This window comes from Aythya marila (assembly GCF_965140915.1).
Source record: "Aythya marila genome assembly, chromosome: 1".
In the NCBI taxonomy this organism is placed as follows: Eukaryota; Metazoa; Chordata; class Aves; order Anseriformes; family Anatidae; genus Aythya; species Aythya marila.
This window is the reverse complement of record NC_139042.1, coordinates 85,607,170-85,621,000: the sequence shown is the minus strand read 5'-3', so window position 1 is coordinate 85,621,000 and position 13,831 is coordinate 85,607,170. Positions and strand designations below refer to the sequence as shown.

The following is a 13,831-nucleotide window of genomic DNA, read 5'->3' as shown; positions in this document are numbered from 1 at the left end:
ATGTCATTGTAGGTATAAACAAAACTCAAGGGGGAAGCAGCTTGGAAACAGGCTTTCAATCTAGAATTCTTGAAATCATGTGCAAACGTGCTGCATTCATCTTGCCTACCTTGGAAGTCTGGCCTGTGACTAAAAAAAAAACAAACAAAAAACAAAAAAACAACAAAAAAATAAAACAAAACAAACAAACACAAACAAACAAACAAACAAACTTCAAAGCTTAGAGCTATTTGATAAAGCTGCTGGCTGAGGAACATGAGATACCTGTCTTCAGACGGTAAAATCTGTTTTCTTTCTGCTTTATTTTTGGACTCTAATCTATAGCAGCCTTTTAGTTTGAAATGTAAGGAAGTTCTTGGTGATAATACTGTTTTTTTTTTTTTTTTTTTTTTTTTTTTTTTTGTAGTTTATTATTATTATGCTTTATATGCTATAAAATAGGGAGAGAGAAAAAAGCAGGATCTTTTCTTTGAATTAGTAAGTTTCAAGGAAACTAGAAAAACCCATACTCAGTAGAGACATAAATTGAGATTTTATTGTTTGAATTGCTTTTCTGAGGTAAATAAATAAACAAAAAGAGTTAGCATAAGCAATTCAGCAACAATAAAATTATAATTAAATAAGATGAAAATCCCTGTTTTGTAACCAGTAATATTTGGAAAAATGAAAGCTGCATTTTTTTTTTCTAAAGGTGTCTTTAATAGAATTTGAAATTGATATTCATAGAGTAGGATTTCTTATTGCCACAATTTGCCAATAGCCAATAAGAATGCATACACCATGGTGAGATTGCTACTGCAAACTTATTCCATGGGTCCCCAGGGAAGATTCTGTAATTGCAAAGTCACTAACTTCAGCATTAATTTCAGGCTAGGTGTACCTGCATAGCATAATCATTAACAGAAGTACTTTGGGAGGTGCCTAAGCCACTGATAAAAGCTATACTGGAAAGTTAGCAGCCAAGTCACACTGAAGTGTTAAGAATCTCGAAGCATTGTCTTTCTCTGCTGTGTAAGATGTTTACTGTGATGAAATCCAGGAAACCACAGAGAAATATGTCTTACCTGGTCTTGACTTGTGCAGTTAATAAGGTATTATTTGGGCAATCCCATAGGTCTGTCTGTGAAACCTGCAAGTCTCTTGCTGCTAAATAACGGTAAGGATGAAAATCATGATTATGTTAGGAGTCCCACTTGCAACAGGGACTTTAACACACAAATTGTTTTGTCAGTCTCGTAATCTGAGTATTGATTGGCTTCCTCTCAGTAAATAATAAAATTCATCTCTTAAGAAAGTGAAACCCAGACAGCCCAGAAACAACTACTACAGGTATTATATATGAAGACCAAGAAACATTTCCATTTAGAGAGTTCAGCGGTGACACATTTTAATCATTTTAGGAGTGCTTTGTTTTATTCCAGAAATGGCAAATTGCGGTGGGGGTGGGAGGAGGGGATGGGGTTGGGGGTTGGGGAGGGGGGCGTGAGGTTGAAAACTGAAAGTGAAACCAGAGTAACTGGTTCCCTTGTGCCAACCCTGTCATGTTCAGAGGCTGAGACCTTCATCCCTCTATTCTCCCATGTTTCCTTTGCAAGGAAGGTTAAGAATAAGATGAAAGATACCATGGAGAGCTCCTGTCCAACAGTTGATGGGATCTAAATTTATGGAGGGTCATTTTGAAGGTTGTCATATCACCTGCCAAACAAAGCTCTTACTTTATAGTTGCCAAGTTGTCAGCTGCCTACAATTTAAATGTTTTTGTTTGTTTGTTTGTTTTGTTGTTCTTCAGCTTGAAACTTGGCTTCCAGTCAGCCTAGCTGTGACAAGAAATATTTATGAAAGTTTAATGGAGAACTTCATTCACAGCACATTTGTTCAGTCTTCTTTTTAATTTCTAAATGCATGTATTCTTATCTATTTTAATGCCAGCCTCTTACAGCAGACTTTCTTCTTTCTTATGATAGTACTCATCCTTTGCTTATTAATTTATTCAGAATAAAACTTTAATCAATTTAAACAGTTACTAATGCACCCAAGAAATGGCAAGGACTGGTGCCTGTAGGTGGTTTCTACTGATTACCATGCCACGTGCTTTTTTCTCTGAAATTGGAATCTGGAATATAAATACAAGTAAATTCATGATTTTGAGTAATTTTGCCCATCTGACCACATGAAGTAGTTTTCAACCTATCATCTGTATCCTTTTGGATTTATTCTTAATATATTTTAAAGCTAACATACAGGTATCAGAACATCCACTGGGAATTCTCATGTTTTGATACAGCAAGCAGAGGTTAAAAATAGCTGTTGTGAATTGGAGAGTCTTGTCCACTTCAAGGCAGCATTATCAAGGGTGCTGCTGGTCTGACTCCCTTCTCCACACTTACTGTCTGTCCACCATGGCTGTCCTGTTTGGGGACTGAACTTTACATGATTTGATGAGCAGAGGCTGTCCCACACAGTAGAAGGTTGTCCTGGGTAAAAACCTAGTAATATTTCCATAGATTTTAGGGGGCCTGGATTTCATGTTTTGTATAGGCAAATAATGGATTTCCATACAGTGTTAATCTCCTGATACAAAAAGGATTTAAGATCCCAGAGTGCAATCAAGAAAGAAGTCAGCATGTGTCTTGATTTCAGGTACTTGTAAATGTTTTCTTGCATTTTTACTCTTCTTTGTCAGTTAAATGCAATAGTTAGTTTATCAATTAAGTTAATTTAAAAACTGGAAAAAGTGACAGAGAAGATCCTTGGAAAATAAAAATACAGAAACAGTAACAGCTAAAACGTCTCAGAGGATAAATGTGTTATAAAACTCTCATGTTAGAGCCCCATGTACAGCAAAACATAAGAAATCACCACTTCTTAAAATCATTTCCATTAATAATGTGTTAGTTAAAGTGCAATTTATGGACAAAGTTTTTTAAAATTAACTTTCAAAGGTAGAGTCTTCAACCTAAAATGGTTGCCTGGTATTTAACAATGATCAGCCCTCAGAAAATCTCAGTGAGGTGATTTCTGATTTTTTTGTTTTTGCTTTTTGTTTTCAGAATAATAGTGGATGTTTGTTTGAAGCTACTATCTTCATTCTGTTTGTACGCAGATCTTGAATTGAAATTCTCCACTAAAACAGGCTTGGGAGCTTTTGACCATCTAACTGGTTTGTGTGAACTATCTCCCTGAGAAGCAAGGTCATGCCAAACAGCTGCAGGTGACAAAGCTAATGTTTTGCCATGGGTCAGAGAAGTTTCTTTGCTCCTCTGTTCCAGCTCCCAGGGAGATCTGTCAGATGTTTGAGGTGAAGTTTAATAACCAAACTCCAGTATTCTGTGTTGATTTGATTATGTTCTAATTTAGTAGGAAAGGAAAGAAAATGTGGGAAGGGGAGGCTTCAGTGTACATTCCCATGAGACAATAAAGGCAAAGCTGAGATGAAGTGTTTGCTAGAGAGATAAAAAAGCAGGAAAATAGATACCCTGGGATGAGAGAGAAGATGTGAAATTCAAAGCTACAAGTTAGAGAAATGAGAAATCAGCATCTGTGAACACTGCATTACCCCTAGAGAAAGCAATAAATTATGTTATGTTAGCTGTAAGGGTTAAATACTCCATTTTCAAATATTTCTCACAATTTACCTATGTCTACACAGAAATGTGTATGAGGAAAAACTATTTTCTAAGGTTTGGAAAGGAAGAAGAAATTGTGATGAGATTTGACATCCTGAAGGGCTTGTTCTCTGATCACAGAAGAAATGAAGCATTGCATTTTAAAATAGATTTTCAACTGAAAAATTTAATTGGACTTCACTTTTAAAGCATTTTGAATCCTCTTTGGATACAATATAGTGAACAAACACACAAAAAAGAACTTACGGTATTCTGATGTTTGCTTATCTACATTCTATCCTGAAGTATGCCAGAACATAATGTAAATTATGAATAGAACATGGGTGTTTTGCTGTTGCACTACAGGAGGTTAAGTTAGAAGATTTTAGAATTCATTATTTTGAGCCTGTCAGTAACAGGCAAAGCCAAAGGAAAGAACCTGAATGTAGATCTGCAATTTATTTCCACACAAACTGTAGCCAGGTCTTCTCTGGGGGCATTTTGTCTTCCTGTCTCTGCAAGAGCTTAAATAAGAGAGACAGAGTAAAAGTCCAGCTGCAGTAAATCCATTGGCACAACAGGTTTTATCCATGTTGCTAGTATATTGAATACAGTAGAAGCTATAGTATTCTTTTCAGAGAATCTGCAAGTGTTATTTTTCTTGGTGTATTAACACAACCAAGCACCCAACCTATGAGTGTTTGCATTGATCATCTAAGGAAAATCCATATTTTATCTTATTAAATAATGAAACGTGCTCAGAAAAACAAAACAAAACAAAACAAAACAAAACAAAACAAAACAAAACAAAAACACTGTATGGACATTATTTTTCCTCCTTTTGAATCCCAGAATACTATCCTTGAGGGATTCATTTTTTATTGTTTAAAAGGGGTGATAAAGATGTTTTTGTTCCCAGGTCACTGATGTTAGAGATGGGAGAACAGAGAGACAAGTGTGTAACACTTGCTAGAGTAAGTTTGCAAATTAATTTGAGAGATTTGAGATAACAATAAACAATGACTGTAAAAGTAAGAATTCCTGAAAATGAGAGAGAAAACATTAAATTGCACCTATTTAAACAATTATTAATTAAATCACTTATTTTTTCATCATATAACATGATTATTATTAAATTCACACATGCAAGTAAACTAAACTCCTTTAAACTGGGGGGTTACTTTTTGGTATAGGAAAGATCTCAGCTCCTGAAAAATAATGGTGTCTGCCAAAATCCTTCATGAATCATGGTCCTACTGGGCCTCAGTTTCCTCCTTTGTAAAATAAGTAACCAGATTTTTTTCTCCCACTGAGCTGCTGTATTAATATGCATCCTTTTTGTAAATCTGGTAGAAGGATACAAAATTTTGTGTACTTAGGCTCACTGTTGTTCTGAGAATTTTCTATTTTAGACCCTATTTTTTTAGATCGGAGGCAGAAGTGGGTCATTCCCTAGTGATCTTAATATGTAATTCTTTCCTTTACACAAAGACCTCTAATTTTGCTGCTGCTCTTCTCCGTTATCAGTTACAGATTTGGCCAGTGCTTGTTTATCAGTACGTATTTACTATAATATGTCACACAGCAGCTTCTGTCCACAGGCTATTACCTTGAACTGTAAAATAACTTTCAGCAGTATTTCAGTAAAAAAGGAAGGTTCTGTCACCAAAGACATAGTGATAGCACAAAACATCAGGAACTCTAACCCAATAAACCAAAACCAATTAATCAGAGCCTGCAGCTCAACCCAATTTGCTGTCCAATAGTAGTTTTGATTAGTAGGACTAGAGGCAGAAAAGACATTTTTCCTCATTGCTTAAAAACTGAAGAAAACAAAATACATGTATTTGTTTCACACAAGCCATGCGTACATTGCAGACTAGTTTTTGTTTAAGCTGGCTGTCCTTGAATCACAGAACAACTTCAATGACCATTAGCTGCTCTCTCAGTGATGAAGCAAGTGAAGTCAAGAAAATAGACTGCTATTTGCATTCCCAAACACTCAGCACAGTTTACTGAGACTGATCAGTTTAAACAAGGAGTAAATTGAAATTCACTCCAACCTCTACCTATTTGGGGAACACAAGCAGGGAAGATGCTTCCTTTCTTATGGAAAAGTGAAACTGCCTTTTGGCACTGTCAGAAAGGCAGTCTGTCTTTTATGCATAGGTGCTGGTAGTTTTCATTTGGTGTTGGGAGTATGAATCCAGAAGACATGGGTGTTGCCTGGAGATCAGAGGGTAGCACGTACATCAGCTAAGCAGTCACTACTGCTAATGTGCTGCATGAGGAAAGTGTATTAAAGTCTGCGCCTAATGCAGTGAGAAATAAAAACTGTAGTTGTTAACACATCTTAAACTGAAACGACCCCTGCCCCCCGGCCGGTGTTGGCCGTGGGTTTTGTTTTGCTGCAAACTTCTACAAAAAAAAAAAAAAAAAAAAAAAGAAAAAGAAAAAGAAAAAAAAATAGAAAAGGAAAAACGAAAGAAAGGAAAAAGGGAAAAAAAGAAAAAAAAAAAAAAGAAAAAAAAAGCCCCCGGGGGGTGAGGGGGATGCCCCGCGGCAGGCTGCAGGGAGGAAGCGCCTGGGGTTTTGCAAAGAAAATTAAAAAAAAAAAAAAAGGGGGAGGGGGAACTTGGGACTTAGTAAAGAGAATAAAAGACAGGCACACACTGCATACTGACAAGCATACTGAAAAGCTGCCTTACCTCCATCTAGTTCTTCGGCTCCAAAATGATTCCTGTAGAAGAGCATAATCTCTATCTTGTAACACTTGTAGATAGTCACTAAACAAACAAGCAGCAGCAGAATAGCACCAAGCCCACCAGCAAGCTCAACTGTATACATCAGCTCTGCAAAGAATTACAAAATACAATAACAAACACATTCCAAAACAGAGAAAGATTAGCAGTAAACCTTACTTGTGTTAAACAGTAAAATAAAATAATGAGGGTTATTTATTTATTTATTTTTAATTAGTTAAAGTACCCTTGAAAAAATAACAAGTTAATAGGAATATTTTTCCTTTAATAACATACTTTTTCCTCTGGTACAGTGTCTGGATTGCTCATTTGAAAAAAGAGCTGTTGCTGGTATGTGTTTGTGCATATATGTAAAAGACAGATCTGATAACCCTCTTCCTTCTCTCTCTCTGTGGATATATCACATTTTGTTTTACACACATAAATGTTGACATTCCAATGAAAACAGAGGTTATTTTTTCTTTTTGGTGGATGATAATTAAAACATTTCCTCCCTTAATCCACACAGAAATAAGAAGAAGATCTGGTTTTGGATGAGTTTTAGTCTAGTGCCTACAAATAAACTAGGGATTTTTTTTTCTTCCTAAAACAAACAAACAATCAAACAAACAAACAAAAAGCAAAGAAAAAATAACTTGAGGGATGTGAAGACAAATTATCCAAGGAATCCCAGAGCCTCACATCTTGGTTACATGTAAATATATTTGACACAGTTTCCCAATGATTTGCAATTCTTTTTTTTCCCTCCTCTTTCTCCAAACAGGGTTTGCTTTATGGTTAGCCATTGCAAACCAACCCAATCTGTCCCCATTCAGACCAGGATCCCTCCTCTTTTGTGCCTTCTGCCCTCTGCCACTGGAGATTCACATGGCAGACTGAGATCATGCTATGTAGTTCCCTTTTGAGGATGGGGACTCCAGTCAAATGTAGCCACAGCTAATAACAGCAATCTCATCAGTGGGGTCACTTATCAGTGAATGAATAATATGTCATCATGGGCCTTCAACCCCCTTGTCTTAACCATTGCACACTCAAGAAAACTCACGCAGCTATGTGGCATCCATTTTGTGGCTAGTTTTCCTTTGCTAATCAACTTGAAACTAGCAATGTTAAACAAGGACAGTGGGATTGTTGCTAGAAATGTTGAAACTTGAAATAAGTAACAAATGGCATATCCTAAGACCATCTATATTTTTTCAATATCACTCGGTTCTGAGGAATGCCAAGAAATCAAATCTTGGAAAACTAAGTTATGCAGTTTTGTTTCATAATGTCTGTGTTGGAGAAAGCTTTGTTCATGTTCCTTTCACACCATACTCTTCCAGTGGGCAGCTTCTGTCTGAGTGAAGCAGTGTACATGCAGCCTGCTTTTTTGGCTTTTGTGGTTATGCAGACGTGACACTCCAGCACAATACAATTCAATTAAAAAAATAAAAGGTTATAGGAGAAAGTGACAATTCCATTTATTTTGACTATGTCTACCGAGAATCACACATTTTTTTATTATTTTGAGGCAACTGTAAGATGATTTCATTGCTCTCTAGAAGGCACTAAAACTGCAATAAAGTAAAATAAAAAGGCATTTATATTCTGTGTCATTCTTTCCAAAACTGTGCTGGAAACTCCTTTGTGTTAGATATTTTCAAGACTGGCATGGTTATTTCAGACTTTCAGTTGTCTTCTGGTCCAGAGAAGGGAATGTTAATAAAAATAACCAAAAAAATAATAATGTTTGCATACAAGTAATTCAGTATTTCACAATATGAATGGAAATGGAAATTATTCTGCACTGGTTTACTATAGCCTGTATATCATTTTGTACTGCAGGTGATGCAGCTGTTTAATAGGAACTAGAAGAACAGTTTTTAATATGTTGGGTTGCTAGGTACAAAATACTCTATGTGCCTGCTGCTGTGACTCATTAAAACTGATGGAAATACAGCTGGAAAACAAAAGTTTTTCCTAAATTAATGATTTTGAGATTAAATGGAAAAAATAACTGCAGGTAGTTAGTTACCTGTTCTCTATCATTGTGCAGGAAATCAGACTAATGCACTGCATCATTTTTGCTATCAAAGAGTCCCTCTTAGGTTCTGTTTTCCCCATAAAATTATTCAAGTCTATGCTTGTACTTTTTCTTTAAAAAAAAATCTATCTGAATATACATGAAACTGTCCTAAACCTACTAGGCAAGCAGAGCAAGAATCAAAATTCTCTAAGTCACCCTGGAAAGTACTAGAAATTGCCTTTTTTTCTGATGTTGCCTCACCCATCATGTTCATGTATAATCATATATATATATACTCACATATACAAGGGGAAAATGATTCTTAAACAGAATTGTTTCCATGGTAAGTTATTTGTTCTTTCCTTCTAACATAGCAAGTTTGTGTTTTCCTCCATGCTGAGCTATGTATCAGTGCATACGCGCTCTCTGTCTCAGGTGAAGTTTATAAGGCTCTTGAGTCAGAGAGATACAGTAATTAGCCATCCTTACACACCACTGTGCAAAAGCCTTAGATAGTCCCCAAAGAACAGAAACTAGTGCAGCTGTGTCTGTACAGTGCCGTGAAGGGCAGGACAGATTAGCCTGGGCACAGTGCCACATTAAACAGTTTGCTTTCAGGCCTCAAGCTACTACAACTGCAGGTTACTAAAGTATGCTGTACAGGGACACTATCTAGCTTTGAGCTGCCTCAGGAATTTTATGAAGAGCGTCACCCTGTGTTAGGCCAAACTGAAGGAGTCAGCAGCAGTCTGGTTTTCCCCTTGTGAGGTGGAGAGGAGGACTCTGACTCCTACCTGGGAAAGGTTACTCCTGAAAGGTGTCTTGTGAGGCTGGTGATGTGTGTGACAGCAAGGATGTAGTAAAGTGTAATAGCAAGGATAGAGTGTAAAGCAGCCTTTGCAGAAACATGATTGTTTTGTGCTGCTTTATTCTGCCTTTTGCACTACAGTTTGAACACGATTGCTACAGCAGGCATTGCACTCCCTTTGAAGTGTGATCTGTTTTTCCTGCTGAAACTCAAGTTTCCTGTAGTGGCTGCACACTAAAAAGATTCAATTTCAGCACAATTCTACATCAGAGGGGAGAGACAAAAACTGTAAACCTTTTAAAACCTATTGCCCTCCTTAAGGAGCTGAGGCTGACTGTAGAAAGTAGTAGAGGAAAATTACTTGTCTAACCCTTAGGGAGACAGGCATTCTGTTAAACACAACAAATGAGCAAGTGCCAAGTAGCTACATTCAAAAGCACAGCAATCATCTAGTTACAGGCAATTAACAATAGTCCTCCAGTAGCACAGGAACAGTTCTACTCCAAGGAAAAACACATTGATTACTGCTGCAGTAGTAGATTGGTTTCTGAGTAAATAGCTTCGATTTAAAACAAGATTTGTTACAAGCAGTTTGACCAATGGCTACAAATTTTTTTTTTTCCCCCTTATCAGGAGGTTTTGGCCCAGCAACCCAATGAAAGAAAATGCTAATTAAAACAAAGTACATGCCCTTTCTAAATATTCAGTATGATGTGATGGTAAATGTACTCATTTTATAGTGATGCTATCCTAATCATTAGGTGTATTTGTAGGATATATCTTTGATTTTACCTGGCTTTAATTTTTGATAAACTTCCTTTCTCTGTGTAAAGCAGGTAATTCATTTATCTTAGCTGGAGTTGTAACAAGAAAGTAAATAAAAGAGTGCTTTCAAAGATTCATACCTCATGACTTATACAACATGCTTCAGAAACCTAACATTTAATGATCTGTGATAATTTAAAATTAGTCTTATTCTATTCATTAGTCCGTATACAGTTGAGCTACCTAGAAAAATAATTATGTTTCAAACATATATATACATATATATACATATATATAGTGATTTATAACTCTTCAAGGACATGTGATTTATAGCTGCGTATTCATTTTCTGAGGCTTTTTCAAAATCAAATTACAGTCTATCTAAGGTTTCAATTTTGCAATCACTTACGCAGATTGCATAACTTCACAGAATATAAGTAATCCTTCTGAAGTCAACAGGACTATTCACAGAGCTTCAGGTTATCCCACACATAAATCTCTGCAACTTTGTGTCTTAGCCTCATTTCCATTCTCTGGTTTTCTTGGACAATTTTACAGGCTTTTTTACATTCAGTTCTTAGTTTGTCTTGATATATGTTCATAGACTTCAATTATAAAGTTAAACATAAAGGTAATGGGTATAATTTGGAAAGGAAGCAGGTAAAGATAACGCTTACTAAAATTCTTCACTGTTATTTCCTATGATGATGCCTGAGAGAATGGAAAAAAACAGATACTGATAATCAATGCAAGACCAATGTCTCATCAGATGTAGTTTTCTTTATAAAGAGTTGTCTTACTCATAAAGGAAGGAGGAGGCCAGCTAGAAAAGGAATATTCATCTGAATCTCATTTTAGACATCATCAGTTAAAAGAAGAGAGAGATTAGATTGGGAAGACAGAAACCCATACTCATAGTTAAAAAATGAAGAAGTATGATTTTTTTTCCCTCTTTTTCTGAATACAGCATGGCTATAAAGCAATATATCTTTTTAGAGAGATAGCTTTCATAGAAATATAGCATATTGAACCACATCTTTACACAGCATATGCATACACAGTATGTGTGTATATATATATCTATATTATCTATATTATCTATATTATCTATTCTCTACTTTTTGATTTTTTTTTTTCATTTGTTTCAAAGAGAAAAATAAACCTGTATTTAAGGAATAAAGATGGTTTTACAAATACTGTTGTGAATAACCACTAATAGATATCATTGAAATAATAACACTTCTGATACCAGTAGAAGCAGATTTGGCGTGTTCATTAGCTTGATCATGAAATCATCTCTAAGCACAAAGCTGATACTTTCTGCCAGCATAGGCCATATAAGCCTGTAAATGCCTGCAGAGTTGACTTAAGGTGGGTAAGTTTGGTTATAGTTTTTAATTTTAATTTTTATTTTTTCAATGCAGTAGCTTCGTTTTATCTGTCAGAACTATTGGGACACAGTTATCTCACTTTATTCATTAGATTGATATATACTCCGTATATGTATGTATGAGTGCCAATACAAGTTGGGGATCTTGTTGACCTATTCATTTGTACAACAGACAGCATATCCAAGCTGTAGTTCTGTTGGACATCTTAGTGTTACTAGACTTAAGAAAATAACTTGTAATAATAGAATATATATTCTTAGTGATGACAGTTTTATTCTTTCTGAGAAGTACAAAATACCTGTTCCCAGCAGAAGAATAATTACAGTCTTGAGTATGTTAGCTCAAGAGAAGACAAGATTGAAGAAAATGTAGATGCTGCAGTACTACTGCCGTTTACTAGATTTAAATACAGAACACTGCATTTTAAAGGCAGTTTATACTTCAAATTGAAATAAAAAAAAGTCATAATTATGCAGATTTGAATTAATCTCTAGTTAGCTTCCCCAAATAAATTTTATATGACTTAAAACCTTCCTGATTAGGAAAGATTCTATTTGCTTATTGTGCTACTGAAATCAGACATCCCACACAATTACTTCTTTTAGATTTGCTGAAAGAAATGAATGTAAGAAGCACTGGGAGGTGCCAAAATGTGGGGGAAAATGGAGTACCAAGTTCCAAGGATGTAAGATCATAAAACATACTGTTTACATTTCTTCCTAAGGATAGCATTAATGAATAATTTAGCTCTGAATGGTTTATAAGAACAATTTGTGTTAATTTATTTTAAAATATTTTCTTCCTTGTCAATCAGGGTTAGAAATGTACTTACATAGACATTATATAAAAAGAACTATGATAAAAGTGGAACAAAAGCTGTTTTAAAAAGAAATCTGTTTAACAAACCAACTTGTTTGACACCTCTTTAGAGGAGAGCTGGATTTAGGCACATGCTAAGTAATCTGACTAATCTTTTCATCAAAACCTTACTGATGAAGAAAAGAGTTTTATGAAGAATTTCTGTCAAACAGACAGAAACATTCTTTAGTACACAACTAATTTACTGATTTTAGATGAGATTGAGTGTAAAAAGAACAGTCATTAGTGGTTAGGCTTGGGGAAAGAAGGCAGGAAGCCCCGTGTTATGCACCTTTGTTTCTCTGTCATGTACTGAATCTTTGCACTGCTCAGAATAAGACAACCTGAAGGCTTCTTTAATGGCCTATGATGGCTTCTTTAATGGTGGGGGAGAAGGGAATCAATTCACATCAAATCAAATCAAATCAAATCAAATCAAATTTCACTTTCAATTCTAAAACCTAGAGAGGAACTCATAGAGCTTATCCTACAGTGCAGACCAAAAGCTGAATGCCTTATATGCTGGAAGATATACATATGTGTGGTCTTAGCAAACCAAATGGATCTGTGTTTTACAAAAGTTTTGCTTCGACTGAGACTTAAGAGTTTTGCTGAAATGTTCAGTTAATTAAGAACAATTAACAGAAATTGTAATATGAAACTCCTTGCTCTCATATCTCACATGATGAGTGCCAATTCAGAAATTTCTAAAACATCATGAAGCATTATGGCAAAGGGAACTATAACACCTGTGGTTTCTTCATGGACTTTAGATGATAACTGTTGTTTCTTTTCTCTTTTAATTGTCGCTCTTGACTATTGCTCTGTGAAGTCGTGTCTAGTCATTGAAAATGCTCATGAAATCAAAAACTTACATTATCCAAGTCCTGATATTATAAAACAAATTTACATTACTATGTGAATGACAGTAATTTAAGGTACTTCTCAGCAATTCTATTTCCATTAATAACTGGATGAAGAATATTCAGAATTTCCTACTATTCATAGTTTGGCTTCCAATATTTGGAAATATTAATACAATGTTTATGTATTCATAGGTAAAGAGTTTAAGGTATAACTACTTAAATATTTCCCCAAGAAGCATTTCCTATGGAAAAAAAATAACTTGCTTTAATTTCAAACATACATTCTCATGGGCAAATTAAAATAGAGTAACTCTTCTTCTAAACAATATATTTTAGTAAAACTCTTTAAAAGTTGTTATAACTATCCCTCAGTTATATATGTTAGGGTCAAAGAGCCCCATATATCCCCTATGACAGAAGAAAACAGACCCAAGATATAAGAGGCACAGGACAGAAAAGTAGACAACACTGAGAAATAAAAGAAGATACTTTGAAAAAAATGCATAAAGTGTATTACCTGCTCACAGGTCTGATGGTTATCCATGAAAGCCGTAAATATGTTATTTATTTTTTAAAATAAGAAAAACTGAAAAAAAAAGCAACCTTAAAACTTAGGACAGCATAGAATTTGAGATTATTTTTGCATTGGTATTTTATTTGCAGACACACAGACAAGAATTTCCATAGAAATAGCCACAAAATTAAATAATAATCTGTGTTACCACCTAAATGTACAATTAAATGAGACCACAAGGGATTTGATCCAGC

At 35.2% G+C, this 13,831-nt stretch overlaps 1 protein-coding gene across 1 annotated transcript in view; it reads right to left on the bottom strand.

Moving 5' to 3' along the window:
- IL1RAPL1 (interleukin 1 receptor accessory protein like 1) overlaps window positions 1-13,831 on the bottom strand; it is a gene marked incomplete at its 3' end in the record, with an annotated part of 758,136 nt that overhangs the window by 9,562 nt on the left and 734,743 nt on the right. The window contains exon 9 of the mRNA XM_082779239.1: window positions 6,314-6,457. Coding sequence (XP_082635365.1) covers window positions 6,314-6,457 — 144 coding nt within the window. The remainder of the gene's footprint in view (window positions 1-6,313; window positions 6,458-13,831) is intronic.